This window comes from Ptiloglossa arizonensis, chromosome 3 (genome assembly GCF_051014685.1).
Source record: "Ptiloglossa arizonensis isolate GNS036 chromosome 3, iyPtiAriz1_principal, whole genome shotgun sequence".
NCBI classification, from domain to species: domain Eukaryota; kingdom Metazoa; phylum Arthropoda; class Insecta; order Hymenoptera; family Colletidae; genus Ptiloglossa; species Ptiloglossa arizonensis.
The window spans coordinates 23,493,688-23,507,883 of NC_135050.1; the positions used below are offsets into that span (position 1 = coordinate 23,493,688).

At 38.0% G+C, this 14,196-nt stretch overlaps 1 protein-coding gene and 1 non-coding gene across 3 annotated transcripts; both read right to left on the reverse strand.

The window, feature by feature from the left end:
* Positions 1–719: 719 nt before the first annotated feature.
* Positions 720–7,381, reverse strand: Su(f) (cleavage stimulation factor subunit su(f)). Of its 2 annotated transcripts, XM_076306328.1 has the most exons (13): positions 7,232–7,381; positions 6,916–7,107; positions 6,702–6,734; positions 5,063–5,160; positions 4,820–4,973; positions 4,502–4,735; positions 4,052–4,435; positions 3,719–3,965; positions 3,580–3,649; positions 3,406–3,502; positions 3,059–3,317; positions 2,842–2,976; positions 720–2,734 (listed from the first exon to the last, which is right to left on the reverse strand). In XM_076306328.1, the coding sequence occupies exons 1-13, from the start codon at positions 7,253–7,255 to the stop codon at positions 2,520–2,522; spliced, it is 2,142 nt and encodes a 713-aa protein (XP_076162443.1). In that variant the 5' UTR covers positions 7,256–7,381; the 3' UTR covers positions 720–2,519. The 2 variants fall into 2 exon arrangements, with proteins under 2 accessions (XP_076162443.1, XP_076162444.1); XM_076306329.1 differs by lacking the exons at positions 6,702–6,734; positions 6,916–7,107; positions 7,232–7,381 and having other exon boundaries at positions 4,820–4,989; positions 5,063–5,154.
* A 526-nt stretch (positions 7,382–7,907) lies between these two features.
* Trnan-guu (transfer RNA asparagine (anticodon GUU)) lies at positions 7,908–7,981 on the reverse strand. Its single transcript has one exon. It is a non-coding gene; the product is annotated as a tRNA-Asn (tRNA).
* Positions 7,982–14,196: the final 6,215 nt, after the last annotated feature.

Sequence of the window (14,196 nt, forward strand, 5' to 3'; positions counted from 1 at the left end):
AGTTTCAGAAGTGTACAAATGCTAGGTATCTTCGTCTAAGATAGATGGGTGTAGAACTATGCCACAATTACACACTAAACGTTCGAGGATTTATGCCCGTGTAATAGAGATTCCTCCGGATTCCGCCACTTCCACCGCGAACGCTTCGTATCGTTGTGGCGTTAGATTATGGAGAACTACCGGCAGTTATTCATCATTTGTCTTACCGAAGGTGTATTACAACTAATCATACGTTGCAAACGCCGACTGGAAAATTCGATCCATCATTTTCCAAGCGAAATCGTTCGTACTTTTCGATTTGTACTTAACAAGGACTTTAGACCGTGTTCGGATGTTCTCGAGAGGATTTGTACAGTTGGGAACTGGAGAGATGACTCTTGGATCGAATGGAACGTAGTACTGTACGTAAAGGAATGTGGTCGAAAGAATTTGTACAGTTGGAAGCTGGAAAGATGACTTTTGGATTAAATAGAGTGTAGTTATGTACGTAGAGGAATGTGGTCGAGAGGATTTGTACAGTTGGGAACTGGAAAGATGACTTTTGGATTAAATAGAGTGTAGTTATGTATGTAAAGGAATGTGGTCGAGAGGATTTGTACAGTTGGGAGCTGGAAAGATGACTCTTGGATCAAATGGAACGTAGTACTGTACGTAAGGGAATGTGATCGAGTAATTTTATCTCGTTGTTTACTAGAGAACCAATATGATTTTTCTCGAGTTAAATTAACTTTATTCGATATTTGATTCCTTCGAATTTTAACATCTTGGCATATTCTTTTTTTTTTTCAAATAAAAATTATAATCAGCGTCCAGAATGTATGACATAATAAAAATTATAATCAGCGTCCAGGATGTGTAATATAATAAAAATTATAATCACCGTCTGTGTATAGTCGGAAGCTGGAAAGATGACTCCTGGATCAAGGGGAATGTAGCCCCTCGTGTAAGGGGAACGTGAACAGTATCGTATAATTGTTGCTCGATCGTGGATCTTCGAAGACCGACTAAAACGTCCGACTCGATTCGCGATTCTTTCCAGAAGTCAACTTCTCAGCTCCGCACGCTACACCCACGGTTTTGTTCGTTCGAGACCGCGTGTTTCCGCGATTTAAATCGTTCTCATTCGAACCGTACAAATTAGAAACCGGTTGAACGTCGTGCACCGTGTTTCCGTATAAATGGCTTTTTGCCCAAAGTGCCTGAATGCAGTTGACGAAAGTTACATCGGTGTATGCAGATTTCAGGCGTCTCTAAAGTTTTCAAAACAATTCCGGCGACGGACGGCAACTATTTTCGCAGCTCGCAGCCCAATTTACCGCGAACCCAACGGAGCCATTACCAGCCCCACTCGAACTGGGAATGGTGATCAAAGTTTAATTGCACCCTTATCGAGCAGTTACACCTGCTAACAAAGTCCAACTTGCGCGGGGATAACTACGATGACGAACTATTTAACTTCGGTGTCGCGGCAAATGTCCCGAAACATTGAATTTGCCCGTGTGCGAATAACTTTTACGTCATTTCGTGATTTCATCGACGACAGCATTGCTTGTCGACGGAAAAAAGAGAAAAAAAAAAGGAAACAGCAACAAACGAAATTCGATTGATGCTGATCATTTATTGGTCCTGTACATCGAATTATACAGATCGACTTAAATGTACAGCACGTTGGACAAATGCATTGGGACGAATAGTTTCATGAAATTATTTTCATTATGTGTCTCTCTCCGACGACAAGCCGTTCGAACATTTTACAAAATATCGAGTAACGAGTGGGATAATAGATTTAACCGATTCGAAAGAAATATATACACATATTGTTCGAGAATAAATACAAACATCGAAGAATAGGGCAGAACGAAATAAGCGTTCGAACGTATCTGTTCGACTCCGTGTGTGTACATGGATCGTTCTGCGAGCGAAAAGAATAGATCGCGTCTTTCCCGATATCGTGTGCTTTCTATTATACAATTCAATTACAATATATAATCGTTTCGTTTCATTTCGTTAGAAATCTACCAATTACTTTCAATCTTAAATACTTGCAGCAATAAGTTCGTAAGGCCTGATCGGACACGTCTTATACATATAAATCGTCGTAAACGGTGGTGTAAAAATTAAATCTCGTTCTTATACTAAATTTATAGTGTACAGCAAAGTAGGTAACGATGCAATTAAATTCATCTATTGGACATTTCCAATTTTGTCCTCGTTCCGATTACGATTCAATATTTTGTGTGCGAATGAATAAATCGGAACAAAGACGAAATCAACGGTGTAAAGATAGGATTTCTGAGTACATAGTACTCAAAATATCGTGCACAGTGTCACATAAGGAATTTAGTAATCGATTATGTTTGTCGAGTACGCTTTTCAATAATAATAGGTTTCTTCCTGTAGAAAATGGCCACCTTCCAGAACAAACGGAAATTGTAAAAATATATATGATAACATGTATCAAGTTTCTCCAGAGTACATGGAGATTGTAGGTAGCTCTTGTAGGTTATGTGATTTTGTGTTCACTTGACTCGTTTCTGTTGTCTTTGGCGATATATATCATTTGCAGGTGGTGGTGGTAAGTCTTCTTCTTCGCTGTCGTCACCTCCTAAGCGTGGTCTTTTACGTTTCGATCCGATACTTACTCCGTCATTGCTTTCGTCAACGATCCAATGAACGGATTTCGCGAGATCGAACAATTTTGTGTCGCATCCGTTATCCGCTATCGGTAATGGGGCTAGAAAGAGAAGTAACTTCTATTATGCCACATGTAAAATAATCTTTCCTTGTTTTGATAATTTTATGCAGATTGAAAATAAATACGCGGAGGTAGCAAAATATTACCATGGTCTGGCAATTGAATTCGATTAAATACGTCCATGAGCAAGTCAACGGCCACGAATGGTCCTCTAAAACAACCTGGTGGAGGTAACATGGTACACAGTTGTGCTGCTGCTGGTGGTAGTGGAAAAGAGCCTCCTGAAATAAAATGGAAAGAGAATATTCATGTAATTTATTCTAAATGTTTGTAAATACAAATTATATTAATAAAGAGACTCACCAGGTACTGGGTGCTCTCCTGGTAGTGGATTTACTTTTGGTTTATAAGGAATCATTTGTGATAAATCGGGCCTAGGTAAAGATGCAATAGCTTCTTCTGGATCTGGAATTCGTGGTAATGCACCTGCTGTATTTCTGGTAACACTAGATACTTCCATATATCCGATAGACCTTAGTTCCATTGGAGTACACGGGTACAAATCCAAAAATTTATATCTATCTACCAGTTGTGCTGTTTCCTTGCCTTCGAATTCTTTAATCTAAAAAATAATTGAGTACAGAAAATAATGTAATCTATAAGAGAAACGTACGAACTACAAGATAAATGTTTTACTAATATTGCGATACCTTTTCTAATACAGCACTGCGCCTCTTTTCGACCTTAACGATACTGGCTAGATCTCCGATGTTAGACTCAAATTCCAAAAAACGATTCCATATGTCGCTAAAAAGAAATTTTGCGATATTAAATGTAGGGATAAGTATCTAGTTTGTGAATAAATAAATATATTTTTTACATACACTGATTTTTCAGGTTCTAAACTGCCAGAAGACAGAACCCTTTCGAACAGAACTCTCGTGTTATTGTCCTCTGCAAGTAAAAAATAAATAATAACGATAAAGTATGAAAAATTTTCTTAAGAATTCGTATATATCTTACCATTTAAATGTGATAAATAGTCTATATAACAAAGTATATAGTCAGGATTATCTGCAAATTTCTTCAAACCCAGTTCAAATATTCGGAATGCAATATTTTTATCCTTTGTACAGTAATATTCCATTAATGCAGCAGCCACATATACATGATGTTTACATCTTGGATCTTCCCTAGCTCTTTTAAACACTGTTCTAGCAGATTTTATACCTTCTGCGCGTCTAGCAAACTTCATGTACTGTACATATGCCTACAAGTCAATTCAATAATATTATTTAATGACACTAAGATCGATAAAAAAATGTCATTTGATAGAGACAGAGAATGAGTACTAACTAAAGTAGGATCGATATCGGGTATATCAAGGAACTTTTGATATATTTGATGAACTTTTTCGTATTTCACTCTTCCTTCTTCAAAATCTGCATGTGCAAAATATAATAACATATTTTTCGATAACAGTGTGCTTGTTGCCCTTTCAAACATAGTAGCTGCTTCGTCGCTTAAGTTTTTCGCGGCGTTTACATCTCCCTTTTCTGTTAATATTTTTGAACTAAGTTCTAAGAAATGTGCAGCTTGATGCCACACTGCAGGATGATGACCCAAACATAGTAAACACTGTTCAATAGCAAACATTACTCTGCGAGCAACTAAGGAAGTATCTTCTGTCCTTAAAGGGTTACTTCGCTCCCACGCAATGTATTTCTTCCACAATTCAACCTAGGTAACACAAAAATAATAACTACCCCTATTAAATGTTGTTCCAATTGAATTTTGATCCAATACCTGCTTGACTTCTTCTGGATGACCAGTTGGAGGTACACTAGGAGCGCTACGATTTAATCCTCTTGTTACAGCTTCTAATTCTTTGGCGACTCGTCGTGCATTCATATAGTCCCGGGAACGCTCAATTGCCATTTTTTCTGCAATTATTGGATTAATATTTTGTTCAAATGCCATATAATCTTTCCATAATTGTTCCATATTTATCATAGGATTGACAACACCACGTTGATATACCTATAATTTAGTAATATTCTTATTTGAAACAATCAACACATATCAATATATTCTTCCAAACATGTACACATAATTAGCAATTACCTTGCGTACAGCGCTAATTTTTTGATTCTCGGCATACGAGCCAACAGCTTCAACACTTTTCAAAAACATGACGTAATCATTCCAAATACTGTAGGAATGTATGTCCATACCAATTTTATCCAACGCAAAATCATATGCCTGCGCCATTTTTTCCCTATGAGTGTATTATTCTTTATTTATTTGTGTCAATGGATCTAAATGCGATTGCTTATCATTAATCGTTTCAAAGATGTTAGTACTTACTTATAAGTTGCAAGACTGGCTTTTGTTTCTTTGACATAAGAAAGGTAAAGTTTCCACAACTCAATATTTAAGATTTTCATGAGGCACCTTTGGAAAAGCTGTCAGAGAAAAGAAGTACTTTAGAGGCAATGTAAGAAAACAATATACTGCCCACATGAAGTCCATTCAAATGTGGTCACAAAGAACATCTACCACCTTACTTACCCATACAGGCAAGTCTATTTTATACACATATTTAAACATTATCAACAATACCAATAAGAATCACATCAAAATATCAGGAAGTAAAAATTCAATAATTTATTGATGCAAATTTTTAATACAGTCACTACTACAATATTATCTGTATATAATGGGAGAAATAATAATGCACCAATGCATTAATTTGAGAATGGTTTATTGCATAAACATATAGTTTAATTGTTAATAATTAAGAGAAAAATTTTTTAGACATGAGATTATAAAGGTAACATAAAACAAAACCCCTTAAAATGAAAAAGTTTATTTATTTTTTGTAATTGGGGTTGATAATATAATTACGTTTGACCTATGTGGGATCGAGAAATGAATGATCCCAAAACATGACAAAAAAATTTAGACAGTGCGAAGCAACACAAGGTGATCAAAATAATCTAACTATCGAACGAATTATTACCAATATATCTTATGCGAAATAATCTTGAAAATATGAATCATAATAAATCATCACCTTGTGCTACCTCTATGTAGTTTTCACAATATTTGAGAATGTTCCTCAAATATTGATCAAGGGAAAGGTAAGTCCTATAATTCTCAAAGCTTATTTGGGAAGCAAATATGTATGCTATAAAGATGTTCTCTAGACCATTATGCAAAGATATAAATGTACCTTGCATAAATATGGTTCCACTACTTTAGCACTGAATAGTTATTTATAATTATTTTATTCTACGGAATAAAATTGATACGCTTTGTAAAATATGAATTTTATCTTGTAACAAGTAACATAATCCAAGCACAGTGAAGAATGTGTTGCAGGAAGGAATATAAGGCTGTTACATTCAGAAAGTTGCCTTCGTAAGTTGATCTATGCTAATAACAAATTACTTATAATATTTATCGTACCGAATACATTCTATCTACGACACATTTTCTAAGGCAATGTTTTATTCAACAAAGAAAACAACCTCCCAAATATATCAACAGAGCAATCATTAATCAATGAAATCTTTGCTTATGGTGAAGTATTGTTTTTATTCACCTCATATAATATGCAAAGTGCTTAGAATCACATTGTATGATAATATTTGATCACAACGAATTAATAATAACCTTTCATTGTTACGCGTAATCCTATTACACTAGAAAAACCAGAATAGATTTTTTAATATACCAATGTTTAGTTAAAAATTTTCCTACCATATATTATGGTTATTTAAAGTATAACCACTCACCATTAAGTTATAAACATGCATATAAATATAAGTTTGTATTAAAGAAACAATTCACCCAACAGTTTTCTACTAATAATATCGGTAACGAAAACTGTTTGTATGTAACTTGAAACAAACAACTTAAATGGTACATATAACTATAAGTTTGGCAATATAAAAAGTGTGTTCATTAAATTTTGAAACTTAAACATCTAATTTTAACATACCTTTTCCACTTTTTCAAAGTTGCGCATTTTCATCTGAAACAGTCGTAAGAATTATAAAATAAAATTTTTTCCCCGAGTATCATAGACATTTATTTAAATTGTATTATCGAATTTATAACGTTTAATTCCATGGTATTCGTTCAACGTTTGTTTCAGAGCACATTGTAGCAATATTGCAGATAATAGATATCCGATCAAACATATAAAATGTTACCTCTTGTTCAATATAAATTTTCCAATAACGACCGGCTGAAGGAAACACAGTGACGAGCTTCTCAAACACAGGTCTCACTTCTGTGATAGGTCTGGTCTGTGCTTCCCGGATGAGGATGCTCCATGCTTCCAAATCATAAGGCGATTCGTCTACCGTTTTTTGAGCACGTTGTAATTTTTCATTTCCCCAATCCTACAAGTAAATATCAATACGAATACAATTCAGAATATAAGCACAACACTGAATACATTAATACAAAAAGGTAAGGTTATGTAAACTCAATGTGAATTACCAACACATTGTCCAATATACTTACGAATTCCGTTTTATCGTCTGTCATTTTGTAATAATTCAGACGTCACTAATGTCCTACAAAAAAAAACTTCCACGTATCGAAGAAAAAACCCGTTGAAGAAAAGTCTTCATCAACGAACTCACAATTGCCTATATTCTTTGGTAAGCAGCACAGTTCGGAATTTCGATTATTTTCGATACATCGTTCTCAGAGGTCGTTCGATATTCGATATACTTGCGATAGTACCATTTCAACGTTTCGCTTACAGTTTCGAACAGAGAAAGTATTTTGAAAAATATTTATTAATTAGAAAATTGTTCAGGAACATGTGGTGTACACATTTCTTAATTAAATGTGAACGCTAAATACAAAGTTAAACGTTATGAAATACGGTAAAGCACTTTATTCCCAACATCTCTCGTAATATTTTTAATAATTACAAAATTACACTATTATTTTAATACGGTATATCGATGTAATACATTTCTTAACATTGTCAAACATTTCAATTTTTTTTAAATATGCCTACTTAAAACATCCAAGATGTGTTCTATAAGAATTGATATGGATCTTCTTCTAAAAAAAAAACAAGTACAATTAATGTAAAATGTTTACAATAATTATTGTATATCATTACACTTTTTTAAGAGAAATTTTTTTCTCGTACAATATAATAAATATTTTTTTAAAAAATAACCGCCCCCGGGTGGGCTCGAACCACCAACCTCTCGGTTAACAGCCGAACGCGCTAGCCGATTGCGCCACGGAGGCTGTTGATTAAGCTTCCTAAGTTTCACGTGATCAGCTCTATATTCAATTATCATTTTCCATTTTTGATAATACAAAATATCTATCGTCGCAATGTCAATTTTAATACAAGAAAATATCAGTTTTGTTATAATGTTCCGTCCTTAGATCTTGTTATTTGAATACCTAGACGTGGGTAAGAATATGCACTCGTGTATGTAACCAGCTTTCCATCTCTGTAGAGCGGAAAGTATACTTACGGCGTTTATTTCTTTTTCAGAAATTGTGCGTGCTTCAGTCTGGAGACTTGACGATGAAAATGAACGTAGACGCGAATGATTTTGTTTCGTTCGAATATATTAACCTACGACGTACTACTGCTCGCAATTTTATTCGAATGCAGAAAGTTATTAAACTAACAATAAATTTATGACCAAATTACGTGTACCAAATTTATATGTTTAAGAATGTCTTTATTTGATAATTTAAAACATGTTTAAACTTATATGTAACATTTCTACCATATGAATCGTAGTTTAACAAAAATTTCAATCGTGTAAACATACAATAATTCTGGACACGTTTATTCCCTTATATGATGGTATAATTAAAAACCATGAGTTTCTTAAGTAACTTTTAATAAATCTTCCTAAAATTTAAAATCGAACGTTCAGTCCAGATAATAAGTAAACCGAAAATAAACCGCCATATATTTTAGATAGATTTAAACAAATATTCCAAGATCGAAGTTGCGAGAGTTGATTGAAAAAGTTCTTGTCGTTTAAAATCTTATTAATCCTTTACGTTTCCATTTCCCTATCGGCGAAGGTGTAAATATTAACCAATGTTTCACGCGAAATAACAAAATGGAGGTTCAGTAAAGCCCGAAAGCTTCGTACTCCCTAAACACTGTATATATTCTACCCAAATAGATATCACGAACGTGGACCATCAAAGGGTTACAATCCCGTTTGTCGTTCGATTGAATTCTGCTTGAAATTCGATCCGAGCAATCGAAAGAGGACGTTTCGATTTTCGAGCATAAATAAGTATGAGAATTGAAAGCTACTACCGGCTCGAGTGTCGGTCACGATCGAGTCAAATCTACTGTGACGAGTTCGCCGATCAGCCCCGGGCAGAAATTCAGCATCGATCTCGGGTGAACACCTACCTTCTGGTACTGTTATGCCATAGAATCTTGAGTGGATGCTCTGGGGGTTCCCATCATTTCGCGGACAATGTAATAAAACATCGATGGTACGAGAGAACCGGCTGAACTTTATTCGAAATTCTCGCTGTACATTTGGCATGAAATGGCCGTAAATAACGGGTAAGATGAATTTCGCAGACTTTTCCGATAGACAGAGAATAGAGCGTAGACCCGGAGGAGCGTACGTATTGGAACGATTTATCGCTTATTGCGATAATAGCGGCGATGTCTCGTTTAATATTATTACGGAATATAGGAAACGCGGAGGAGATTATAAAATCGTGTAAACGTTCAACGATACACTTCGAACGAATCAACGTGGCAGTGTGTAATAACAATGTTACGAAACACGTTCTCGTATCGTCCTTTGGCGATTCGTTTTCGATCGATTTGTTTTCACAGACGCGCGATTCCTTGCAAAGACGAACGAAACATTTCTACAAACGAACCAAGATCGTAATAACACTGGATCGAAACTTACCTATCCGGAATGTTGTGCTTCGCGAGCGTCTCCTCTGAGAGCGTATTGTGATAAAACTAAATCTCTCTGTCGAAAAAAAAAAGAAACTTTAATTTGTTCGAGTACCGTGTCAGAGTGTCGATTCTTCGAAAGGAAATCTGTATTCCCACAAAAAGAGTACCGTGTAGATATTCAACGTGAGATCGATGACACGGCGTACGGTTTTTCGTCACGCTCGATCTTTCACGGAGATTCATTATACACAGAGTTCCAAAGTCGGAGCAGATCGATTAACACATCAATTTGCATTTAAGCGTAACTAACTTAATGCGGGCCACAGATGCATACATGCAAAGTAAGCTGTGCCTTACAAATGATGGCTTCGACTGTGCGACCATTTGTTATTCGCGACCCGAACAAATTTCTATTTTGCATAATGGACTGTGTTGTTCACTCTCGTTCGTCGACGATCCGTGTTACAGTCGTTTCCGTAGCTTCGCATAATTTTCTTTTCGCGTTGACGAAAATTGTATCTCGAGACGACCTTTCTAACGTTGTTCGCCACGACGTTTCGTCCGCGGAGCGACGAGTTCGGTTGTTGGTTGAATCGGAGGTGTTTCTGGAAAGAAATACGCGCGAGCTTGGGACCGAAATGACGGAAAATGTTGAACTTTAAATTAAGACGGTGGCCGGCGGAGCAACGAGGTGTCGATAATGAATCTCAGCGTTAATTAGCCCCCGAAGGTGAGGCGATAGGTAGCCGGTCGTGGCATACCGATATCTTCTTCTCAGTCTGGCGCACACATCGCAAAGTAAAGCCTAACTGAAACGTCACGCCACTTGTTACTCGTTAGTGTGCACGATGCCATCTTTACTGCCGGCCACTCGGTCGAGTTACTCCTACGGCAGCCGCATCGATACCGGCTCAGGGCCCTGTAATTAACAATGTTCTCCGCCTTTATCCGGCCTTGGCCAGCCCGAGCTTCTTAGACAGATTTCGCCGAAGATGCGACTTATCGGTCCCCTCGATGGCGACCCGGGTCGTTTTAAACGGGGACACGCATACCTCGACCGCCATGTTTTCGATGAACAACACACGGTGAACCGTTTGGAGAATTATTCACCCAGTGGAGAAATTATTTTCAATGTACGGAGCGAGCGTTCCAGACGTGGATCGATCCTAACGAAGAATTGGGAGATCGTCGACTAGATGGACCCGGAAAGTAATTTTTTTGAAAATAAATAAGACGTGCATTTGGAGCTTCTTTTGGAGTCACCTTCGAAGAACATGTTTTAATCGTAGAATCCTCAAAGCTTCTCTGTCAGTTTATTTCGATATTCCATCGATTTATAACAATAGTTCCAAATTGCCAGAAAATAGATCTACGTGTTCGAATCGTAGAATCCTCAAAGCTTCTCTGTCAGCTTATTTCGATATTCCACGGATCTGTAATAATGGTTCCAAGTTGCCAGAAAATAAATCTACCTTCGAAGAACATGTTTTAATCGTAGAATGCTCAAAGCTTTCCTGTCAGCTTATTTCGATATTCCATCGATTTATAACTATAGTTCCTATTTACCAAAAAAAGGAGCTACCTTCGAGGAACACATTTTAATCGTAGAATTCTCAAAGCTTCCCTGTCAGCTTATTTCGATATTCCACCGATTTATAACAATAGTTCCAAGTTGCCAAAAAATGGAGCCACCTTCGAGGAACACATTTTAATCGTAGAATTCTCGAAGCTTCCCTGTCAGCTTATTTCGGTATTCCACCGATCTATAACTATAGTTCCTGTTCACCAGAAAATAAATCTACCTTCGTGGAACACATTTTAATCGTAGAATCCTCGAAGCTTCGCTCCGAGCCGTTTAGGCGTTCGGATGGAAGACGGGAGAAATCGTGAGATTTCTAGCGGGAGAAACGACTGTTGGAAGAATTGCACAATTCTCGGTCGGATAAGCTTGAATTAGAGAAATTGTCTGTTAGAGGAATCCCGTAAGGTTGGCTCGTATCAGGTGGAGTTAGTTCGTCCAGCTGGACAAGGGACACCGGGTCCAATCTCGAAGGTATCTTTCGAGCGTCGACAGAGAGTGCTTCCATTACGCTGGGCGGTGGTCCCTCGTTATATCCGGGACAGCCAAGTCCGTGGCTACTCATCTGATAGTCCGAGGATTTATGGCGGCCCTGATGGTTCATTTAGCGCTGACACGGCTGGACAGGGGCGGGTCGAGACGCTTTCGCGTACCGGTGTGTGCGTGCGTTAACGCGACAATACGGAAATATCTTGTTAAAAACGGTTTGAGTGGCGCTATAGATTGGCTGATTTAACTGCATACGCATCGTGCGTCAAGTGCATCAATTGGGAAATAAGCCTAAACTGCGCCTCGAAAAACCGTTATTAAATAGTTGCCGTTGGTTAATCGGGACGGGGGACGTTCGTTTTCAACGAGCGAATCTTTGTTAACCGGGACCACGACGTCGCTCGTCTCGGATCGAGAGATCGCGAACGATGATTCTCGATCGTCACGGGGGGAGGACGAGCCTAACGAGCGTATCACCGTTCGAAGATTTCGGATCCTCGAGGATCGACGATGAACACGGAAACTCGATATCCAACGAGGAAGAGTCCACTCGTATCTTTGCACGCGCAGCGACCTAATCTCCTGTTACAGCGTTACAAACACGTCCTTCTTTTTCTTTCGTTGAACATGTTCTATACCCTCCCGTCTATTCGTGGTAACCTAATAGCCCGCGAGTGGTAGAGAAATATGCACGTTCGGCCAATAAGATCGTTAAATAGGCAAATTAGTACCGTGATTATCGTACACCGCTAAAGTGGTAGCGCATCGAGTTAATTAGTAAATTCGATGCGGCTCGAGTAACGAGAACCTCTCCCGATCTTATTCCGACGTTCGCACGGCTAACGATACCACGGGAATCATCCAACGCGATATTAATAACGGCCAGCTTCCAATTCGCGCGGGTTCAAAATTTTCAATTTATCATCCTGTCGAGTCTTCGCGCGGTGTTTTGCAACATTGTCTCGGCTACGTTCGCAAGGGTATCTCGCGGGCGAGTAGGGGGACTACTTTTGTAGCTTTGCCGAGTGGTCTACGTGTAGCGTCAATGTCGAAATTCTCCGTGGCGCGGCTAAACGTAAATCACGCACGCCCGTAATAATAAAACTCGCGTAAATATGTGTTCGCGATCCAGCTCCGGCGGCGTTTACGTGTAACTTTCGAAGATTCGTGCGCGATAAACGTGAGACCGGTGTAAAACACTCCTAATCGGTTAATGGTACAACCGATGGTAATTTGTAGACGATCGTTTCGGGTACGGGGATCACTTCGCGCCCGTGAGCGTACGATCACGGTAATGAGACTCCCTCAGTTTCGAATTGGATCCGTGGATGGGATTCGAATCTGGAAATTCCACCTGTTGGTCGCGAAGAAACGATCGAAGTTTGGAAATTTACGGGTTCGCGAAAGTGAACTTAAATCTGGAAGTTTTACCGAGCGAGTTCGGAAATGGGATTTAAATCTGGAAATTTTAGACGAGATTTCGGAAGTGAATTTTCGTAATCCTATCCAGGAGTTCGGAAATGGGATTTAAACGTGGACATTTTATTCACGGGGTTCGGAATCGGGGTTTAAATCTAGAAGATTTACCTGTTGGTTGGGAACCGGGGTTTAAACGGTTTATTCGTCGGTTCAAAATTGGAACTTGAATTTAAAAATGTTGAGGATCGCTTCGGAAAGGTACTTGCGTTCAGAATATTTACTCATTGGTTGAGAAGTTGGTTTTAAATTTAAAAATATCACCTACCGGTTCAAAATTCGGAAATTGAATCTAAAAATGTTGAAGATTGTTTCAAAAAAGAAACTTGTATCTGGATGGTGTATCCATTAGTTTAGTGGAATTTGAATTTAAGAATTGAGGCTATTGGTTCAAAATTGGGGCCTAATCTAAAAATGTTATCGATTGGTTGAGAAAAGGGACTCGAATCTACAAGTTTCACCTATTAGTTAGAAGTGAGATTCGAATTTGAAGTTTAAAAATTCCACCCACGAGTTCAAAATTGAGACATAAACTTATATATTTTACCTATTACTTCGGAAAAAGGATTCAAACCTAAAAGTTTCTCCCATTGGTTAAGAAGTGGAACTCGAATCTAAAAAAATTCCACCCACGAGTTCGAAATTGGGATTTAAATCCAGAAATGTTGGCTATCGGTAAAAGCGATTTAAATCGAGAAAAAAGAGCCATTAGTCGACAGGTGGCATATAAATCTGGAACACCCACTCGGGAATTGAGCGATTCTAACCTAGAAATTTCTAGCTACGAGCTCGGAAGTGGAATTTCAAGTTAAATTCCGCCCACGAATTGACACCGTATAATTGTCGGTGTTGGTCGTTGACCGAACGTGTAACGGGCAGAAAAGCATCGCGTGTCGGACACGCTGTTTTACAAGTTCATTATTGAGTTTGACGAGGGGCTGTATACACCGTGGCGTACACAGTCGGTGGCCGCTAACGACCAATAAAGTATAACTTATACTTGGTTCGTAA